At 39.4% G+C, this 24,032-nt stretch overlaps 1 protein-coding gene across 2 annotated transcripts in view; it reads right to left on the reverse strand.

Moving 5' to 3' along the window:
* Positions 1 to 24,032, reverse strand: part of LOC137370056 (band 4.1-like protein 3) — a 384,274-nt gene that overhangs the window by 38,936 nt on the left and 321,306 nt on the right. Inside the window, exons 14-18 of one of the 2 annotated variants that reach the window (XM_068032108.1) lie at positions 13,705 to 14,277; positions 9,295 to 9,351; positions 7,455 to 7,490; positions 3,192 to 3,380; positions 2,076 to 2,183 (exon numbers count right to left, since the gene is read on the reverse strand). In XM_068032108.1, the coding sequence (XP_067888209.1) occupies positions 2,076 to 2,183; positions 3,192 to 3,380; positions 7,455 to 7,490; positions 9,295 to 9,351; positions 13,705 to 14,277 (963 nt within the window). The remainder of the gene's footprint in view (positions 1 to 2,075; positions 2,184 to 3,191; positions 3,381 to 7,454; positions 7,491 to 9,294; positions 9,352 to 13,704; positions 14,278 to 24,032) is intronic. The other variant, XM_068032109.1, reaches the window with a different exon arrangement.

A 24,032-nucleotide genomic window follows, 5' to 3' on the forward strand; every position in this document is an offset into this window, starting at 1 on the left:
GGCATTACCATGCTGAAACGCCCACCATCAACATCCTGGGGTTACCACTGACCACAAATTTAACTGGACCAGCCATATTAATACTGTGGCAACAAGATTAGGTCAGAGGAAGGGAATTCTGCGGTGAGCAACTCATCTCCTGACTCCCCAATGCCTGTCCACCACCTACAAGACGCAAGTCAGGAGTGTGATGAAATACTCTCCACTTGCCTGGATGAATACAGCTCCAACAAAACTCAAGAAGCTGAACACCATCCATGACAAAGCAGCCTGCTTGATCGGCACCCCATCCACCGCCTTAAACATTCACTCCCTCCACCACCGGCGCACAGTGACAACAGTGCAGACAATATACAAGATGCACTGCAGCAACTCGTCAAGTCTCCTTTGACAGCACCTTCTAAACCTGCGACCTCTACCACCTAGAAGGACAAGGGCAGCAGACGCATGGTAATACCACCACCTGCAAGTTTCCCTCCAAGCCACACGCCATCCTGACTTGGAACTACATCGCTGTTGCTTCACTGTCACTGGGTCAAAAAGCCGGAACTCCCTCCCTGACAGTACAGTGGGTGTACCTACACCAGATGGACTGCAGTAGTTCAAGAAGGCAGCTCACCACCACCTTCTTGGGTATGAGCAACGAATGCTGGCCTTGCCAGTGATGCTCACATCCCAAAAAAGAATTTTAAAAATTGTGATGTCACACTAGATAAACTCAAACCACTGGAAACAATGTGATTTTTAAGAAAAAGGACATGAAAGCAGATTACAATCTCACTGAATTAAATAGAAACTCCCATTTCATATTCAGACATTATTGTAAGTCTCTCTGAAATTGAATCAAGATTCAGTGCTAGAAATTCTAGCCCTTATCTGATAGTTTTCCATAATGTAAGAGTGGATCTTCAGTTATGTTTAAGCAAAATACTATGTTTGACAATTTCAGTGCATCCAAATTTTGTTAAACGTGGATTGCTGTGACTAAATTGAGCATTGCCGATAATAAGTTCGTCAAAAATCATTCTGCAGGAAACAAACTAGTTGCGTAACAGGAAATTCTTTGTTTTTTGTGGAAGATGTCTGTTGCTTTACCTGTCTGTCCTCTCACCGGATAACTTTTAAACCATGAAATGCATTGAAACAAATGTCCCGCTCACATCAGTCTTACTTCCAAATCAGATTAGGTTGTATCTTTCAGGGTTTACAGATTTCTATGTGAATATTAGATGAAACATTTAACTTAAGCCAATATGTAAGCACAAATGAACTGAACAAATTTCTCATTAAACACAAATTTATTTTTATTGGTTGTTTGAGGTAGATGTGAAAACTGATGAAGGGAATGCAACTGATATTGTAAAAATCTTTGTTTTGAAGGCTCTGCACCAAAAATGTGAAATTTTCTGTTCTTTCTACAGATGCTGACTGACCAGCTATGTTTCCAATATTTTCTATGATTGCACTATGCACTGTTTTTTAATTATGAAAAGGGCAAAGATGAGGGAAGACAGATTTCACTTTGAATTCATAAGTGCTTTGAGGCATACAAGCATATTTCAGTATCAAGTCAAAATAGATGCCATTGTATGAATGCAGTGTTAACATTTTCATCGTATGTTTCAACCCAACCCAGATTGTGAAGCAGCATAACCTTTAATTTATAATGCCATGTATCTAGCTTTGATAGTTATCCGGTGAGGGGACAGACAGGTAAAGCAACAGACATCTTCCACAAAAGACAAAGAATCGCCTGTTACTCAACTAGTTTGTTTCCTGCAGAATGATTTTTGACTAACTTATCAGCAATGCAGTCACTGCAATCCACATTTAACAAAATTCGGATGCACTGAAATTGTCAGACATGGGATTTTTTTTTTTTTTAAACATAACTGAAGATCCACTCTTAGATTATGGAAAACTATCAGATAAGGGCCAGAATGTCTAGCACTGAATCTTGATTCAGTTTCAGGGAGATTTACAATAATGTCTGAATATGAAATAGGGGATGCACAACGAACAAAATAACAGCTTCACATAATATTAGCAATAGCAAAATATATCAAATTTGATACCTTTACTAGTCTTTCATCATCTTTCACCACATAACTGTCAGGTCCAGCAGCACTCTGGTCATACACAGACTTGCTTTGTAGTGTCTCACCAGCATCCTCTTTGGCCGGCTATGAATGTTAAAATAACTCAGTGACAAGTATGAAAAATGATCTTTCAAACTGGGTTACATTCAAAACAGAAACATGAAGAGTGACTACAATGTCAATAACATGGAAAGCACAATTGTATAATTTATGCTATATTTTATACATGTTGTTTATCACGCTGGAAGTATTTTATAAATCATAATTAAAGAATGGCTGGAATCTTACGTGGCGGCAAAGGCCCTGCCCACAGTCTGATAAGTCGGGGGCGAGCCCGCTTCTGCTAGGCCTGGAAGCCACGCAGCGATTTTCCATGGCCCAGACCCTTAATTGTCCCCTGGCGGGACTTCTGCCGCTGAGGCAGGAAGTCCCACCTCCAGGAGTTGCTCGGCAATCAGAGGGCCAGTAGCTCCTCAGTCCCAGTAGCACCACCAGTAGTGGTGGCCACTGCTGGGATTGCACCCAGCCAGAAGTGGACCAAGCACGCCAGCCCCGAAAGGAGAGTGGGGTTTCGGGCCTCGCTGGGGAAAATTGGCTGGGTCCTGGCAAGGGAGGAGGTGCTTCAGTGGGGGCGGCTTATATCACATGCGTGGACTTCCATGGGCACTGGGTGCCAGATCAGGAGCACCCACCCCCCAGCCCACAACGAGGCCACCAGGTTTTACCGCTGTTAAAATACTAGCAGTGGCGGGGGGAGGCCCTTAAGTAGCAATTAATTGGGCACTTAAGGGCCTCAATTGGTCTGAGGTGGTCAGGCCATTTTCAACCTTGGGGGCGCAGGTAGGCGATGGGAACAGCACCCGCCACCTCCCACTTGATTATACGCGCCCCCCTGCCGCCACACAAACTCCAGTCCGCTCCCGGGGATGGTGGGGGGGGGGGGGTGGTTCGTAAAAATCTGGCCAATGTTTTAACATATACAATTTTAACTGCATAAAGATCGACATATCAGTGTACAAGTTTTGACAATTTCCAAGCCACATATTTCGGAATGCAACACGGAATTTAGAAGTATACTTCAACATAAATTACCTCCTCAGGCACAAGGGGCTCAATCATAGGCAAGTCCTCAGTCTTCGAAAAGGATCTAACCGGAGAGGCAGATAACCTCTTTTCCCATTCATCAGGTCCGCTTTCAGATGTAGATTCCAGGAATGTTCGTTTCATCTCATTTATATTAGCATGGTGCTTAACCACTTCTTCCTGAGTTTTGTCAAAGTCCTTTCCATGAACAAAAAAAAAATCAAAGACAAATAATTTTCGCACTCCATCCTAATTGTGGTCTTCAAACTATTATGGCTTTGCATTTCTTCATAACAAAAGTGTGGTATGGATATTTTATTTCATTTGAATACCTCTGCCCCCATAATTCTACATTTTTAAATACTCTGTGACTGACACTTGAAAAATTGAGACACTAATTATATGAAGTATTCCTTTACAATATAAATTCTCTATCCTGTTTTGAAAGCTTCTTGAACAGAATGCATCAGGCTGAGCAAAAACACAATAAAGCTGCTGTATTTAACAAACAAACTTCATTTTGGATGGAATTCCTCACCCCCAAAAAGAGACACCCCCCCCCCCCTTCTAGAATTTTGCAATTCAACTCTGATGATTCAGCTGATTGTGCAGTGAGTAGGCCCTAAGCTCTGGAATTCCCTCTCTACCTCACTTTCCTCCTGCAAGACACTCCTGAAAACCTAGCTCTTTGATCAAGCTTTCGGTCATCTGACCCAATATCTCCTTATATGGCTCAGTGTCCTATTTTGTTTTACAATTCTCCTGTGAAGCAGCTTGGACTTTTTATTACGTTAAAGGTGCTATATAAATAGAAGTTGTTGAGTATCCTGAGCCACACAAATCAGCAAAGTTTCACATTTAACCCTTAGTCTGTGCTGTTTTATCTGAGGTTGGTAGTAGGAATGCTGCCATTCTCCTCTGCTCCTTTGGGTTAGGGAAACAGTGGCGAGGGTCATACATGGCCAGGGCTCCCGCTTTCAATCACTGCGAATGTGAAAGTGGATATCAGGTGAGAAACAAACAGGCTTGGATGTGTTATTGCCTGGGAACCAATAGCCTGTCTAAACTGACGTGGAGAAGAACCATTTGAGTAAAGGGTTACTGGTGCCAATGCAACTGTAACCCAGCAAAAATCAGAGCTTTCACAATAGCAAGTCACACCACAGGAAGTCAAAGAATGGAGAAGGAAACATTTTATAATTAATTTTACCAAATATTGCACCAATATAAAACGATCAAGTGTAATATGATCATAACAATAGCATCGTTAGTTTTTATAACGTGTTAATTGACACACTATTCTGGTTTAAAAATAACAGCCTTTGCGATGTGTGTTGCTGCCAGTAATAATGCAACATCACTCAGTATTTGAACAACCACACCATCGTATACCATTAATGCCAAAATAAATGCACTCCTTGTAGTTTGGAACATATCATATTTTATGGTCTGGTTATTCACTGGTAGTCTTGGCTTGATCACTTCAAGCAGTATCACTTTCCCTCTTCACGGCCAAATCCTTCTGCTACTCCAGGATCATCCTGGAAGGTAATGGAGGCCTTAAACTCCTCTTTGTCACCACCAGCCACTATTGCTGATCAACCTGCACATGCTCCACCCTTAAATCTGAATCTCAATGCAATGAGTTCCTGGACACCTTTGCTTCCAAAATTGATATTGATCACTCAGCCACCTCTGCCTCCCCTCCTAACCAAAACCCACTCCCTTACACATTGCAGCTTTTCCCCAGCCCTCAGGAGATTAACTTCCACCAGGAAATACACCCGATTCCCTTAACTCCCTTCCAAACTAGTTCCTCACCATCCAAGTTTCCCTCATCAGCCTGCTCTTTTTGGTATTGATTTCTACTTATCCAAGCATTTTGCTCAACCCATTTAAAGCTGGTGTGACTTTTTTTTTTAAAGTCCCCTTTAATTCCTCTATCCTCCAAACTACTGTTCTATCTAATCTGATCTTTCAATGCAATTGCCTGTCACAGTCATAATACTTATGTTCATTTTTCCTACCATTCCCTCCAACCCAGTTTGCAACAAACCCACAGCACTGAGATGACTTTAATCAAGGTCACAAATCGCATCCTGTGTGATTGAGGGACAGCAAATCTTATTTAATCTCCTTGCCATCCCTATGCAGTACATATATCAAGAACTTTTACATCATGTGGTCACATCTCTGGTATACCCAGGACTCCAACTTAGTTCCCTCCTAATCATTACATGGTACCCACCCCTGGAATAATCATGTGCAAGCACAAGGTCAATGACCACATGTATTCCAAAGACAGTCATCATCACCTCTCTGCCACAAGCATTGACTCATTACTGAATTAATGAACTATTTTCCTGACGTCAAGGGTCTCAGATAAATCATAACTTCCTACAGTTCAACATTGGCAAAACAAGCCTTCCTACTGTGCTCCCACCAGCATCGATGTGCCCTCGGACATGGATTCCATCAAGGTCGCTGCTCCGTCAGGCTGCACCTAGCAGTGGACAAAACTAAAATGATCTTCCCACCCCATTATTTTATCTAATCCTAAATTATGCTTTTACCACATTTGGCATATTGCTGAGTTACACCCCTACCTTACCTCTTCCATTACTGAATCTCTAACTCCAACTTCAGTAGCTCAAGGATCGACTTTGAGACTCTCTCAATGCCATGCTCCCCACTTGCACTCTTCACAAAATAACTAATCCATAACTACATGATCTGAGGTCTGTCCCTCAAATCCATCACCCAGTGGTTGCCCAGTTCCATTCTGCTGCAATGAAACAATTTCAAGATCTTCATTCATTTTCAAATGTCATGTCCCACCCTACTTCACTAATTTTCTCCAGACATATATCTCAGTCCACCCACTCCATTCTTCTGATCTCAGATTGCTGCTCGTCTTCCACCTCTGTTTTAATATTAGAGGCTACCATTTCAGCTACAGTACCCAGCACTCTTCAGTTCCATTCCAAAACCAGTTTGCTGGTGTTAATAGTCTGATTGGAATTTATGGCTTTGATCAGGTCTTCAAATTCCTGCTCTCCCACAAATTCCATACTTGCTGCTTGTTGTTCCCACCTTGTAAAGCTTGCGTGAGATGAGCTCCATAACTAAGTTGTTGCTGTTGTTTTAACCTTCCCTTTAATTTACTTTTTTTTTAATTGCAAATCAGAATGCCCATATATAAATTGTGGGGCTATGTCTATTTGGAGATTTATTTTTGTAAAAATTTGTACAAATGCTGCATTGCAGCAAGTTTAACACAATAATGGCAGGTATGTTCCTATAATACTGTGATCAATCATTTACTCAAACTACAAAACATGACTTGTAACTATTATACAATTGTATTTAATTTTAATGGAGAGATTAAACATGCTTACACTACGACTGTATCAGGGCTATTTGGGAATGCCTGCTTCATGCAAATTTTATTCTTTTTGACCCCGAGGTTTGAAATTTAGAATTCAGTGAAGACGGAAAATTGCTACTTTATTCAATTTCTTAAATAAATGTGCTCTCTGTTTCCCAAATTATGTTATTTACAAAGCTGATAATCTAAAATAGAGAAAACAAATCAGCCTTGTATTAAATCTGATGTATCTACTGCTCTAGTACTTCTAGAAAGATCAGAATTTATAGTGTTAAAATGTTAAAAATATTACTGGAAAACATACTAAAGACTTACAACTTATGCTGCAGTTAAAAAAAAATAGATTCCCACTACAAATGGCTTGATATTATATAGCACTATTAACACACAATTTATTTTCACTTTAATTGTGCACGGTGTTTGAAGAAACACGTGAATTCTTTTGAGTGTAATGTTATTGTGGCTAGTCAGGATAAGTGCAATACATGCAATAAACACACAGCACTCCATGTCAAAGAGCTGGTAGCTAGCTATGCAGATCTACATAAACAACTAATGATGCACAACTTGAACAGATACAAACCTCTAACATAAGATTACTATGTTTGACATACACATTTTCACCTTTGATTCGCTTTACAAGACTATTCTGTAAAGAAAGAAAAAACAAAATGGAAACTAAATGGAATGAAAGTCACAAAAATAAGTATTTGGAACAAAAGGCTAGCAAAGGAAAAAAGGTGAATGATGCAAGTTATATTATTTAAGCAAAGCAAAGCTTAAGTAAATATACAACAGAAACTGAAGGGTACTAGAGAAGAATAATTCAGACTGATGGACTACTCTACAATCTAGTCTTTTACATAAAAATCTCTTCCTTGTACCTGGGTCTTGGATTCCGTTTCATCCTCTTGATCAGACTGATGGCATAAAGAAGGATTTAAAATCAAAGCTTTAACAACATCTAATCACTGTCACCATGTCAATGTACAAATTTAGTCACAAGAAAGCCATTCTAGCTTAACCAAAGTTACTGCTGCATTACATTCAATAGATCTTGAAATTACTCAGCATACAAGGAATAGAATCAGGAAATGTATAGAGCACAAGAAATCCCTGCAAATATTCAAAGTGCCTGATTGATATGACCAAAGATGTGATACAATACAAAAGCTCCTTAAAGTCAAAAACTGCTTTATGGAGGAGACTAGCAGCAGTCGTGGTCCTTTGCCATTTGGTAATGCCATCTCTAAAATAGTTTTGGATCATCTACCATCCACAGCAAGACAACAATTTCTTAAAGAATACAAAACACATTGCTTTAAGAAAAGAATGAGTTACAGTATGTGTTCCTTCCGCTAACACTGTCCAGTGCTTATGTATGTGCAAATTGGGAGGCAAGTGGTATGTGTATATGCACCAGAAACACATGAGCAGTACATTATTCGAATGAAGTATATAATTGATTAAGTAATTATGTAAATTCTGCCAGTTTCCCATTAATAATTTTATTGCATTTTCAAGCAGATACTCAAATGTGACCATTGCTAAAGTGGATATTATGCAAACTTTTTTGCTATTTTGTTTGGATTGCACACAGCTTTCAGTACCAGTATGCTGAATGACTGGCTAAACAGGCTGTTCCACCAGCAAAACACAGAAAGAGCCACTTCAGTTGAACATATCCTTTAAACAATGTGAAATAAAATGTTCTTTTAGTTGAAATACTACAGGTGTTAAGTGATTTAAAGTAACGTGAATTAATTTTATGGGAAGCATTTGAGAAAAAATAAGCATTGTTAAAGCTGTTAACACCATGTTTCCAGCCATCAACCACCTGCCAATGTCAACAATGCCGGTGGCCTCTACACACTCAGGTTAGCTGAGAGCTGGAGCACTGGCAAACACACTGGAGCAATGAAACACAAAGAAGTCTGAAGAGAAACAAAATATGAGATGATTGCAGAAAATCAGCAGGAAGGAAATAGCTGTTTGTTACATACTAAGAGGACAGAGCAGTAGTTTTCTGTAGCTTTCATGAAATTTGTTTAGGGACTATTATAATTGGTTTAGAAAACAATAGCAATAAGTGGTTTGGTAACATAGCATGTTGGTGTACTAAGTAATTAATGCCACAAAGTAGTGAAAATGGGTCATGTCCATGATGCATCACAAAGTGAGTTTTCATGTCAGCCAGGTTATCAAGTCTTTGCATGCAAACATTGGAAGGGTATTGAAGGACAAGTTGCATATCATCAATTCTGCATCAAAATAACTCCCTGGTTCATAAACTGCATTGGCCATTATGGTAGCTTGGGAAAATTTGGTTAAATGTTAGAATCTATGCACTGCCTGTATTTTCCACTCAAATTGCACTACAGTTAATCTTGAGAAGGCACATTGTATGAATGAAAAAATAAGAGCAAACACAGATGCTGTTAATGTCATTATAGACTGTGGCTTCCTGGAGGATGCCACTCATCTAATTTTCATGCAGTGCATTCTCTCAATGACTTTTTGAACCACTCTGTCCTGCTGATCTTGCTGGCCAATTCTCATTTTAGCTTAGAATAAGTGCTCTGTTACTTTGTACTTGGCACATCTTGTGCCTTGTGGCTACATTAATGTCAAATTAACAGTTGCACTAGTTAATACTCTCAGGCAAACAAGTGAGATTATGAGGATCATTTCCATGGGAAGTGCAGGCTGGTGGAGTGTACAAACCTCTGCGGTGGTTTCCCCATCAGCAGGAGCCGTGGTGTCAGTCTGCTCACTGTCAGTCTATTTTGTCAGCAAAATCCCAAGATGTCCAGTAGGAAAGCAGGAATAAAAATACATCAGCCTTGTCAGAACATTGAAGCTTGTTTGCCAGGTATCTTACTCAGATCTGTCATTGTGCCTTTGCTTCAGTGACAAAAAGGGCTCATTACAAGCATGAAACAAACAAATTGGATGGAATTAGCTCAGAGGAAGGTTTAAGGCAAAATAGGAAGTGCAATAGCCAGTTACAAGATTGAATGCCTTTTAAAAAAGAAAATCACATTGTTTAAAGGCCTCATGAAGATGATATTTCAGTCCTATTTCATTTTACCCAAAAAGTGATTGTTTTGAGCCAAATATTACCTGATTTTACAATATTAGCAAGCAAATGACTTACACAAATACATTTCGAAATATTGGTCCTAGAGCTACCGAATCAAACCCATTCCAATTATGGGATAAATAGCATGCAGTGAGGATCCCTTTTCCAAACTAAGACAAGAGGCTGATTACCTTGAAGTTATTTTTGTTCATGGCTGGGCTAAGCACACAGAACTGAATTATCAATGATGCATCTCAAACTAATGATGAAAGGCAACTGGACCATATCCAGTGTTACAGCCAATGTGTAGCATTTATAAAAAGCATGTGTATACAATGCACAAAGGATGGATCTAGTTTTATCCCTACAGGACCTGCTTAATAAAATTGAGACTTAAAAGGATATACATGTGATGCTTTACTGGAGGAAAAGAAAATTGGATTAGGCCCAAAATAAAAGTGATGTGCCCAGAGCACGTCAGAAGCCAGAGCTCAAGGCTCTTCTGAAATCGGACATTGGGCCTCATCAGCATACTTCCAGAGAGCTATGGACACCATTTAAGCATTAAGAGGCTGCTCACCAATTGGCTCCCCACCAATTTGGGCAGTGGCCCTCAAATAGGTCCTGGGAGGCAGGAAAGGGGCAAGCACAGGTCAGCAGTGGCTCTCAGGAGTGCTGTGGAGCCAGGAGGAGCACTCCAGCCAAAGACAAATTGAAAAGAATGTTTTTTTTTTTATTGGCAGCCTTCAGCATTCTCTTTTAAGGGTTGCTGGTTAAGCTGCAGCAAAAACAGGATAACCTGAGAGGAGCATATCCGACACATGCTCCATTCATGCTGAACAATTTACGAGAGGGGTCCTTAAACAGGCATTAGGAATCTTGCATGTGCTCATGAGGAGCTGAATGCTTCTTCAAGGTTTCTACCAGGGACACGTGAATATCACCTGAGCCAAAATGCTATGGGATGTATTTCAGGTGGCCTAGGGATATAGGATATAGCCTGGTAAAACTGGACCTTTTTGTTCCCACTTCATACCAAAACAATGGCAAGTAACAAAGTTTAATTTATCCTCAAGTGTTTATGCAGCTTTTTTGAGATACAAAATTGATTTGGTATGGTTTAGATTAAAAAATATTACAATTTTGTAACTAACTATTTCTGTTTGAAAAAATGCAACTCATTTACATCAGAAGCAAAGTTTATTCACAAACTATTTTCAGTCACTGTGACAGCAGCCTGATTTTCAGGCCCTCGTCTGTGCCATTCCTTAATGAAAAAAAAAATCAGATACAGGTCTGCTTGCAGCATTTATATGAAAAGAATGAAACATATATTGAAAAAAAAAACTGCCCAGCAGTCCTAACAGCTTAATTTCCAATTAGACTGGATTAGTCTCAGCAGATCTTATTCTTAGGACATTTTCCTGTTTTCTTCTAAAAATAAAACCTGTTATATTCTTACATTTACCTGTCACACAAAATTTTGTAATGTTTCATAAGAGAAACAAAAATCATATGAAAGTACTGAAGTTAGCACTCTCAAATTCAATACTTTTTTCTTCAGTTTGCTAACCCAGTTACTTCAGCAAGTAATAGAGACCAATATTTTCTTAATCAAAGTACAACTAACTAGCAACGATGTACAATGAAAAACCATTGGTGTATTAGAATTGTGGAAGAGGGATCGACAGGCCAAGAATGCAGCAAGATACCAGCATTTCACCAGAAGGAAAATGAGGTGTGGATCAATATAATGTTGAAGGTCTATTAAGGAGTACTCTTCCAACTTTACTGACGTTAGTTTCAAATTCATAAACATCCCTTGAGACACCTCACCAGCATCAGTGAAGGCTTTCAGTTTCTCATTATTTGTGTGGAGTATTTGCAGATAATCTGGACTTAAATGTTTATTTTAATAAATCTTCAAAATATACTGAAACAAAATTAACTTCATCCTTGCTTCAATGGACAACAGATAGCTGAAAAACTCTGCAATACAAAATTCCCCAGTCAATTAAGTATGGAAATCAACTTCTGTTCAACAGATACAGAGTAAGTGGCAATGGAGCCCAAGTTTTAAGGGCTTTAAATCGAATACAATTCTGATTTATACCTTCCTAAATGCACAGATGTAGAGGCCATGATGCAAACAGACCCTCATTCATTGAACAGTCCGTACATGCAATGCGGACCAGACAATGACCACTAGTTTAACTTTTCTATACATTGCCAAGAATAACACAAAGCATGCACATTAAATGTAAATACGCTTCACTATCAGCCAATTCTGGGTGCTCTAGAGTCGGGGTTCTCAACCAAGGGTCCATGAGAAGTTTTAAGGGGTTTGCCAAATCAGCATCTTTCAAGAATAAAATCTTTTTTAAAAAAAATCACATTCTGCAAAAAGGGCTGAACAAAAAAAAGTGAAACGGATCACTAGCAATGTCAGTGAGACGCCATTTATTGCTAAGAATGAGATCGCAAAACAGGCTTTTAAAAAAAAAATCCATCTCCAAAAAATTTCAATTCAGTCCACCGGTGAGGTTGGGCTGATAAGGTGCTGCTGCCACGGGTAAAATTGGAGAGGAGGAGAGGAGACTCGCTCCCTCTCCTTCCTCATATCTGTAAGCGATAGTTGGCAGTGGGTTCTTGTCCCGGCAGATTGTATGATGCAAGCTCTCCTGCCCGCCATTTTTAAATGGGGTAAGCATAGCAACAGATTAATGAGATTTAATACCCATTTGGTTGCACAATGGGCTGAAAAATTACCAAAGAATGTGAGTGAATGCTCAACTGACTTGTCCGTGACAGCTGAACAAATTGCCCACTACTGCTGTCAGCTTGCGGTCCTGAGTCCAAGGCTCAGGGGCATCACTCATGCAGGGTGCAGACGGAAATGAAAGTTTACTTTTTAATCATGGGAAATGAGACTGGATGAGCATTATATATGGAGATCCATCTGATTTTCTGTTGTGGGATCTTACTGAATTTGCTGATTTGGACCACATGATAGAAGCTACTCTTAAAAAATAGTTGTGTTGCAGAACGTCTCTGGAAATTTTATCATATGGAAGGGCCTTAGAAGCAAAATGTTTGAGAACCCCCGCTCAAGAGAATGGTTTGCGATTAGACACCAAGTTTTCATTCTGAACCTACTGGGAAGTACAGCTAACCGAGTCTGTATACTTGAATCTTTTTTAGTGCTTGCAAAATTATACTGCATATCCTGCCTACTTCATTTGTGCACTTCCAAAGTAGAATTTAACTGTTGATCAAAAATACTACTTTCATTTCTCCTTCCTGTGCTACAATAACTCAAGACAGAAAACTGAATAAGGTCACATTTAGAGTAATTCATGCTGACAGTTCCTGGACACTGCATTCACAGTGACTTCAAATTCTACATTAAATAGGTTACGAACAACAGGCACAAAATTTCAATATGAGTTTAAACATATCAGATAAAAACAGTGATTTTAAAGAAAGCACATTATCAAACATAAAATGAGGCATTTTGGTCTTTAAGGTGACTAATCAGGCCCTTGATGTTTGGCATTTCTACTCATATTGAGGCAACCAGTGAACAGAACAAGGCTCACTGAAGAACAAATGGTCTACTGTAATACTAATGAGGTTGTGGCTGTCTCACACCAGAGAAACTTAGCTGATTGACTATCAACTGGCTCCGACTCCTAGGGAAATGCCAGCATGGCCCATTTCAATGACCTCATTCAATTTAGGAATTTACATCTATATAAGAGTAAGAGCTATGTACCACATGCCAATTACTTCATATTTTTCCACTATTATTACTGAACAGTTTTCATAGCTGTTGAAGAATAGACCTGTTCTTCAGAGACTTTTTTTCTTCAGTGAACAAAAACTTTTTGTCTAATCTGATGAGTCAAGTTAGAGTTATGTCTGAAACACAACTTTAACAAGAAAAGACAGCAATGAGGTTCTGAAAGTAAGATTACTATTGCAGCATTGTACATTGTGCAGGACACTCAAGCACTGAACACAAAAACTGTGTTCTAGGCTGAGGTACGCACCTCTTCCTCTGAACTGTCACTCAGGTCATTGTCAACTGAGGCACTCAAGGAGGCTGCCCTGGGCTCCAGGTAGCACAGGCATATAGCAAGAGGGAAGGAGAGAGTGAGAGCATAAGGTACAGAGAAAGAAGCTGAAAGCAGGAAGAAGAAAATGAAAAGAAAACAGGGGACAAGTGATGGTGATTGAATAGGCAGGTAACGTTGGAAACTTTCAGGTAGGAAACTGGCATCAGAGAAGCTTGGGAAGGTAAGGTAGCCATCATCATCTAGCAAAGAGAATGATGCTGGGAGATGTAAGGAGAACGAGAACAAAGTTCCTCCTTTCCTAGATCTAGGTCCTAGATCTTGATCCCTTTTAAATCCCATTGCTTTCTTATCAACATTGTTTGAAGAATCATAGTCAAACAATGGATGAGGAGAGCTATTGGGGTCTTCAGACCGAAGACAACCAGCCGATTTTGAAACATTCTCTGTACATCTCCTATGAATGCTTGTTGATGACATTGGAGAGTCACTGTGCAAAGGCAAAGAGCAAGAGGAAGAGCAAAATGAATCTGTGCTAAAGAATGAAGTCTATGGGGGGGTAACAAAGGAAATCACAGAAGGTGCAGGAGCAACAGAAATGAGCAGGAACATAAAAAAGACACAAAAAGAAAATTATTAGTTAATGCATCCCGCAGTACTTGTTCTTCCAAAGTTTCAGAGCTTCTGCTAACTAGAAATATTTTTACCAGCTTAGGACTCGGAAATGCTGAATTGCAGGAGTTCCTACAACAATTTTGTGCAAGTATAATTTCAAATTCCCGCAATTTGTCTAATTGCTTTTAACGAGTGACTCAGTTTTTCTCCTATTGGATGTTATACAAAATTTGTTTTCTGTTTACTGCCTGCATCTAATCACTTGTTTTAATTTTTATTAGATCTTTCTATCTAGTCATTTACCCTATGCTTTTTCTTTGTTTCACATTTTTGTTTTACTTGTTTACTTCTAGTTCCCAATTAATCTTGAACTTTCTTACTTGCACTTTGATTTCTGCAATGCCATTTTATTTATTTTAATTCCCCTTTGCACTTCACCTTGCTCATGTTTCTTTCTCCCTTAGAATCATAGAATGGTTGCAGCACAGGAGGAGGCCATTCGGCCTGTCACATTCTTGCCGGCTTTCTGCAAAAGCAACTCATCTATTCCCTCACCACAGCCTAACCCCAGGGCCCTGCACATTTTTTCTCCTCAGATAAATATCCAATTCTCTTTTGAAAGCCTCGATTGAATCAGCCTCCACCACACTCTCAGGCAATGCATTTCAGAAACTAACACTCACTGTGTAAAAAAAGGTATTCCCCGTCGCCATTGCTGCTTTCCCCAATCACCTTAAATCCTCTGGTTCTCGACCCTTCCGCCAATGGGAACAGTTTCTCCCTATATACTTTGTCTAGACCCTTCATGATTTTGAATACCTCTATCAAATCTTTTAATCTTCTCTTCTCTGAGGAAAACAGCCCCAATATTTTCAATCTATCCCCAACCCTGAAACCATTCTCGTGAATCTTTTCTGCATCTTCTCTAATGCCTTCAAATCCTTCCTCAGGTCTGGTGCCGTATGCTTTATTAACCGCTTTCTCAACCTGCCCTGCCACCTTCAATGATTTGTGCACATATACACCCAGGTCCCTCTGCTCCTACACCCTTTTAGAAATGTACCCTTTATTTCACATTGCCCCTCCTCATTCTTCCTACCAAAAAGAATCACTTCGCACTTCTCTGCATTAAATTTCATCTGTCATGTGTCTGCCCATTCCACCAGCTATGCCCTCTTGAAGTTCATCACTATCCTCCTCACAGTTCACAATATTTCCAAGTTTTGTGTCATCCATAGATTTTGAAATTGTGTTCTGTGCACCCAAGGTCATGACTATATACCTTCCTTCTGTCTGAAAAATAACCGTTCACTACTGCTCTCTGTTTCCTGTCACTCAGCCAACTTCGTATCTATGCTGCTACTTTCCCTTTTATCCCATGGGCTTTAACTTCACTGACAAGCCTGTTATGTGGCACTTTACAAATTGGACTTTTGGAAGTCCATGTACACCACATCAACTGCATTACCCTCATCAACCCCTTCTGTTACCTCATCAAAAAACTCAATCAATTTAGTTAAATACAAATAAATAAATCTATGCTGGCTTGCCTTAATTAATCCACATTTGTCCAAGTAACAGTTGATTTTGCCCCAAATTATCATTTCTAAAAGTTTGCTCACAACTGAGGTTAAACAGATTGGCCAGTAGTTGCTGGGCTTATCCTTACAGCTGCTTCTGAACAAGGGTGTAAATATTTGCAATTATCCAGTCGTCTGGCACCAGCCCTGTATCTAAGAAGGATTGGAAGATTATGGCCAGTGCCTCTGCAATTTCCACCCATAATTCCTTCAGTGTTCTCAGATGCATCCCAACCAGTCCTGGTGATTTTAAGTACAGCCAGCCTATCTAATACCTCTTTATCAATTTTTAGCCCATCCAGTGTCTCAATCAACTACTTCCTCTTTCACTATGACTTGGGCAGCATCTGCTTGCTTGGTAAAGACAGATGCAAAGTACTCATTTAGTACCGCAGCCATGCTCCTTACATCCACGTGTAAATCCCCATTTTAGTCCCTAATCGGCCCTGCTCCTTCTTTTACCACCTTTTTACTATTAATATGCCTACAGAAGACATTATGGATTCTCTTTTATGTTGACTGCCAGTCTCTTCTCATACTCTGTCTTTTCTTCCCATTTCGTTTCTCACATCCCCTCGGATCTTTCTATATTCATCCTGGTTCTCAATTTTATCAACCCGACATGTCATATGCACCCTTTTTCTGTTTTATCTTAGTCTCTATTGCTTTTGTCACCCAGGGAGCTCTGGACCGATTTGTCCTACCTTTCCCCTTTTGGGAATTACCTTGACTGTACCAGAAATATCTCCTCTTTAAAAGTAGCTCATTGTTCCCTTGCAGTTTTGCCTGCCAATCTGTTTCCAATTTACCTGGGCCAGATCTCTTGTCACCCCATTGAAGTTGGCCTTACCCCAAATAATTATTTTTACTCTGGTCTGCTCCTTTTCCATAGCTAATCTAAACCTTATGATACTATGATCACTGTACCCTAAATGTTCCCCTACTGTCACTTGATTCACTTGACCCACCTCATCCCCCAGAACCAGATCCAGCAATGCCTCCTTCCTCATCAGGGCAGAAACATACTGATCTAGAAAATTCTCATGAACATACCATTAATTCTTCCCCCTCTTTTCCCTTTATACTATTACTATTCCTGTTCTATATTAGGATAATTAAAGTCTCCCTTTATAACTACTCTATAATTCTTACACCTAATTTCCTTGCAAATTTATCCCTCCATATCTTTCCCACCAATTGATGACCTATGGAATACATCCAGTCGCAGAATGGTACCTCTATTGTTTCTTAGCTCTAACCGAATAGATTATGTTCTTTAAGAGTAGGACATCTTCTCTCTCCAGCACGGTCACGTTCTCCTCAACCGCCAAGCTACTGTATCCAACCAATAGTGATCGCTTCCTTGCTGCTCCCATTCCAATGCTGCAAGAATCTGTTATATGTCTTGTACCCAAATACTAATACAAGTCCAGCTCATGAAGGGAGACCTACTGAGAATTGCAGATGTCAACAGCAAGGCATGGGGAGTGTAAAAGGGTTTGCAGGATACAATGGGGAGAATTTAAAATAAAATGCTGCCACTTAGCAAATGTTACTTTGAAATATGGAATGTAGGAAATAAAGAAGTTTAAGGAGTCAAATTTCAAGTGCCTTATGACTCAGAACCGTAAGTTAATGGAAACTCTGAAAATCTGAAAAATAAAGAAAGCCTTTTTTCCTATTAGAGCATAGTTCAACTTATGCCAACACAAATGCAGTTAGAAAAGTAAATATTTTTCTTGAGATATGATAAATGCGACTATCATGTTTTACATCAGTTTGTTTACTTCTCGAGATACATGATGAATAATTAAAGTCCAAGACTACATATAAAACAAAGAAAAAAAGCTTTTATATTCTAAAGGGCTGAAATCATACTCTTAGTAAGTGTGGCTTGTGTTCACATGAAATTATTCTATTCAAAGGCATTATCCCATTTAAAATGGGGCGATTTTAACTCTACCCATCCAGTTGAAACTGGGCAGGTGGGCAGTTAAAATTGCCCCAGTAATTTACCGATCAGGAACTGATGGGATCTGCAGATGGCCCCGGCAGCCGATCCTGCCACTTACTTGCTGGTGAACAGCCTCAGAGCTGCGAGATTTTCCACTGCTGTTTGCCCAGAAGGTGAGAAAATCAGCCAGAATTTAAATGAGACCCGGGAGTTAAAATTTCTGGATTCATGCACGGGTTTCTAACTCTCACCGTCACCCATCTGCCCAAAACTGGGCTGCCGTTAAAATCAGGCCTAATAATGTTAAAATAATGGGCAAATAAATTTAACATGAACAGGGTAAACATTTCCTATGCTAAACGTCACAGTTACAGGAACAGTAATATATTGGGAACACCATCATCTTCAGGGTCCCCTCTAAGTCATGCACCATCCTGACTTGGACATATAATCACCGTTTTGTTTTCAATGCCACTGGATCCGAATCTGGAAATTTTCTTTCTAACACCAATTTGGGAGCACCATCATCACAAGGCCTACAGTGGTTCAAGGCAGCAGCTCACTATGCCTTCTCCGCAACTTGGAATGGGCAATAAGTGCTTAAATGCTGCTATGACCGAATGAGAAAGTTGTCCAGGTTTCCCTCTCAGCCTTCACCTGGTCTTACTGTAACAGGGTTTAATTTTAAACACACTGTGTTTTCAGCTCCCCCTTGGTGAATCCCTGTTCACTGCTTTCCAATTATAAGGCAAATAAACGAGCACAAACAGGCTTTCTTAGCGTTAAAAAAGAAAAGTTGAAATTTATTAAACTTGAACTCAAATTCTAATTCGATGGTCACCTACGGACACACAATGCACCCACACTAGCATGCATACATGATACACAAATGCAAACAGAAACAGAAAAGAAAAATTAAAGTGGAAAAGTTTGAGACAGTATCTGAAGAGTTTTTATTACGGTTCTTCGAGCTCACTATAGAGTCCTTGATTGTAGGTGGATTTTGCTTTTCGTTGGGGCCCAGTATTCTTCTTAAACCTTGTTCGCTGTAGAAGACTTTTCCCTCTTGGGATTCATATGTCTTCAGTGGATTCAGAGGCTTGTGAGAAAGAAATGGGAGCAGACAGGAGAGATCGTCTCAGTCCAGCAGCAAACGGTCTTTGAGTTCAAACTCTCTGTGGCTAGTTCAGAAGACCCTGGAACAGCCAGTTAATCATGTGACCAGCTGGTCTAACTAGTTTTGGATTTTATCACCTTAGCAGTCTCTGAAATGCTCCTCTTACATACAATACCTGGTGATCAGTGTGCATTGTCGGTTGAATATGTCAGGGAATAGTCTTTTGTCCTTCCAAGCACTGTCTGTTAATATGCAAATGTCTTTTCCAGCGGCTGATCTGTTTAACAAGTCATTTCCTTGCTCCAGCAACAGTTTAAAATCAAAGTTAATGACAACATTAATGTGCCTCATTCTTGGCAGGTGGGGGCCTAGCATGACACTGCCTTCTCAGTGTTACTACATTCTCAAAGAAAGCTTTAGGGCCAAAGATATTTCAACCCTTAAGTATCTATAAATAAGATCATTCATCAAAATAAAATTGTTTTTAAAATCTAATTTAAGATGGAGGGCAGAAGAGATAATGCCCCTTTTTTGATTGGCTATGTAGAGTGGATTTCTAAACTCAATTAATGCAATAATCCCTCTGATGTATCTGAGCCTTTCCTAACTGTTCAAGACATATTACATAATTTCATTTCGTGGATGACTGTCGTACTGCAGAAATCAAAACCCATGTTTATTTGCAGACCTGTTAGCAAATCTATTCAAAGACAAAAACAGTGGTGCTATAATGAGCTGAGTTGTAGTGCAGTACATTTTTGCACTCACATTTTGTGATGTGGTATGTTCCCAGTCTCAACCAACCATTGTAGGAATGACTAAGAGAAGAGAACCAGCACATGTCTAAACAGAATAAGGGAACATATTTGCAGGGGGATTTGCTCCAGGCTTCTGCTGGACCCTTCCTAGCAGCTGATTGCAGAGTAGCACCAACAGGAAACTGTGAGCAACACATTTGTCCATCCCCTCAGACAAGGTTTGTTGTTTGACATGGGAGACTTAGACAAGGGGGAAATAAAATAATAGCCTCTACTACCAATAAAATAATAATCTGCTAAAATAAATTCCTATCTGTACAATGTTTTGAATATGTGGAGGGCACAGGAATCATACAATATGAACAAGTGAAAAATATTAGCCTGATCGAATTAGAAAATTAGGCTTTACACAAAATAAATTCTTGCTTTACAAAGCAATAAAAATAAAATGATATACTGCATCAGCTAATCGATCGCTGAAAATTAGTTTAAAGTTGAATACCACTAAAACTCAGGAATTATAAATAATTTGAGCTTTACTCCATTAAATTTCTCAGGTAAGATCTCACATTTGAATTCATTTTGGGGCTTCAATTACATGCATATTAAGAAGAGTGAATCTTGGAACCGTGCAATGAAGCATGGTTTGTTCTAGACTATGTCTAGTGATAAGTGGTTTCATGCCAATTGATAGGAAGATCAGTTGCTTTGCAATAGCTAGCATCCTCTGCTGCTAATCTAATGACATATAATGGGTCATTTCTAGTCACCAAGATAATGTTTTCCTAAAGCTTGGTCTTTGAATGGATCCTACTTCTGCATTTGTTACATTATGATTGACAAGAAAATTAAATACAGGAACCACAGCTCAAGAAGGGTCTCAACTTGGAAATATTATGGGGGGGGGGTGGGGGGATTTTAACACCCAATAACAGAAGGGATATTAAAATGTCAAAAATCTGAATTACAACCCCAACCCATCCATTTCCGCTTTGTAATGGAGACACGGACAGGGGGCCAGGCAACCAGACTTGCAGGAGGTAGGTTGCAATTTAAATATTATAATGAGGCTGCATGCCTCATATTTAACTACTATTTTAAATTTAACCCTGGACAGAAAAGTTTTCCAAGCCATGGGAAATCCGTTGGTTAAAGGGAGGCAAGGACTGATGGATCCAGGAGGCAAGTGCCTTTCGACTTACCTGCTGGATCCCGTACACCTGCTTCACCAACCTCCATGATCAGACACTGCTGACCTTCTGATTTTCTCGATGAGGCCTCCGATCTCTCCCTACCACCTGACCATTCCAATCTCTTCCACAAAGCTTCTGATCTGTCCCTGGCCTCCAATCTCCCCTGACCCCAGCCTCCCTAGTGTTGCCTGGCTCCATTACCCCCTGTTCTGGGCTCCAATCTTCATCCCCTCAGCATCCTTGATTTTCCATAGCTCCTCTCCGCTCCCCAGCTGCGGCCTGGTGCCAAAGGCTTACCTGCTCACCAGCCAGCCAGCCTCTCAATCAGGCTGACTGGCTGCGGTCAGGGAACAGCGAGTAAAATCCTAATCAAGTCTTGCTATTAAATTTGACAGAATCTTTGGGAAACCAATTCTTCCAGGTTTCCCAACCCCAAAGCAGCAGTGCCCCCCACTACACCTCTGAGCTAAGATCAGCTCTAAATCTAAGCTGACAGATTTATACTCGGTCTTCCCTTTGCAAGCAAGTTTTCCAGTGACAGCCAAGCCACATGAGTGACAGGGATGAATTCATTCTTACGAAATTGTGCCTTTTGCTGAGTCAGCCAATGAGATGTATATTGTTCATCTATGGAGATACCTGCAGGCTGTATCACCTATCTTCCTAAGCAAATGCAAATTGAATAATGAAATTAAAAAAAAAATTGGGATGTGGACAAGAAAGGAAGCAAGTCAACAAAAAGGTATTGCTATGATTGAATTCGTTGTGAATTCTCAAGAATCTGAACTTGCTATTTTATTTATAATCAAGCTTCATCCTGAGAAGAGAGATTTCTGTGTCTCTTAAATACAGATACATGCAGAGACACACATGTGGGATTGAAAAGTATCTTGAGCAGACACACAAAATGGCAGATAACATATTGGCAGCCCATTTTCCACTCTATCTGATTAATCTTTTTGTCAATGGAGAAAGAAAATCGGGTAGAGTGTAAAACAGGCTGCTGATGCACTATCGGCCATTTTGTGCTCCTGCTCAGGGTGAATTGCACTCCTGTAGACCATTAAACGTGGATTAAAAATTGGGTAAGTTCCGTTATGGGCATGCAATCCTTCAAACCCAATTTTTCCTCTATGCTCTCCACCCAGGTGATTATTTATGTCCAAATACAAAAGAGGATAGTCTGTCCCAGGATCGGTATAGAATCCTGACATTTAATCAATAAAAAGTTAAGCTCTAACTAATGTTTCTTTCAACAAATCAGTTTTTTAAAATTAAATTCTGCAGAATTCTAATTACTATGAAAGCACTGTAGTGAACCGATCTTTACTCAATTACATCAAGAAAAAACGACTGTGACACAATTTTAGAAATCCCTTCCATGACTTGAAATAGTTGCATTTTTGAGATTGCCCTGAATTGAAGAAAATGTTGATAAAAACAAGATTATTGAAAAATAAAACTGTCTAAGTAACAGAACAAATAACAAGTGGAGATGTACAATCTTATTATTCATTAAAACTTGGCCTACAGTAAAATAGTTTGGATGCAGCACAGTCAGGGTTAATAGACAACATACATTTTTCTTTCAACACTTGCATAATGCTTACACAACTTAATACTATTGCATTTTACAAGGAACAGTCAAGAATGAGGTATACAATATCCTTGAGCAGGAGAAAAATGTAACTTATTTAGTTATTAGTTTCATCTTCCCTACCCCTACCCTCCTTCAGAGCTACTTTTTAAAACATTTCGACACTGTTGGTTGAAATAGTAAATAGTACGTGATTGCAAACAACCTTTAGCTTCTCAGAATCCTTCACTCCTCCACTACATGCATTGGACTCTTGATGCCAGCGAGAAGCCATGTCAATAGATTGGACTGCAAGCAATTCAGGGTGCTCCTTTTTGAGACCCAAGTACTTCTAGGTCAGGCATAGCACAGCTTGAATGTACAACAACGCTTCTTTAACTCTACACTATCACTGTTACTTAATCTCAGCACAATGCCCTTACTATACTTGCGTAACTTTTATTAGCTCCCCCACCAGCCATCCTACATTCTGAGAAAGAATGTGTGAATTTGTGCCAAACTATAGACAGTTCTGTGATGCCATTCGATCTTGATTGGAAATTGGATTGAGACTATCCAAACTCACTTAATGTCAGATATAAAGAGATTCATTTTCTCCGTCTGGATTATAAACAAACATCTGGATGGATCATAGGAGCTTATCTTTACATCAAATCAAAATTTTTAAAAAACAAAGTTATTTCCTTTCCTCTTTTGCTCCCCAGATGAGATCTCATAAGTGACCTCTTTCCAGGTGTTTCTCAGTGTCATTCTTGAGAAATGATCAGCCAGGACACCATTCTTCAGTGCCTGGATGTAGCACACTAAGTGTGTGGCTGGGACCTGTAAAGATCATACTTTTAAAATATCTGAGATTATAAATGTTGTTCCAGTAAACTCAATGAAGTAGCAGCCCCATAACTTAAAGTGGGTGTCTGCCAAGCCTCAAAAATCCAAAATACCACTAAAATTCTGACAGGTATGCCAATCATGCCCACTGTCACAGTGACAGTTTAAACCAGCTTGAAGCTTTAGCAATAAAATGTTCATCTGGTACCTAATGAAAGACCCAAAGTTTAAGAAAAGTCCTAAATGCCTTACATTTTTCTAACAAAAAACAGGCAAAGTATGTGTTTATTGATGGGGATACTTGGCAATGAAGATTCCGTGCCCCACAGATTGATCAAAACATTTTGCTGAAAATTTTCAGACTTCTGTTTACCCATTTAAAGTTATAACAAATGTGGCAACAGAAGTTGAGCTTTAATATTAGCCTTAATACATATTTCCTTTCAGCCATCAATTCCAACATGATAAACTCAAACTATTAGTGGAATAAAAAATGGCATCTGATTATCAAACTTATTTCCAGAAATGCAAGCTTTTTCTTAGTTTCAATAATATCACATTAAAAAAACTGTATTTTTTAATATACTACCTCAATAAACCATTGACTAGAAATTAAGGGAATTGATTTTATTGTATAAACGCTCACTATGCTCATAACAAAT

The sequence above is a fragment of the Heterodontus francisci genome, chromosome 5 (assembly GCF_036365525.1).
Source record: "Heterodontus francisci isolate sHetFra1 chromosome 5, sHetFra1.hap1, whole genome shotgun sequence".
Lineage (NCBI taxonomy): Eukaryota > Metazoa > Chordata > Chondrichthyes > Heterodontiformes > Heterodontidae > Heterodontus > Heterodontus francisci.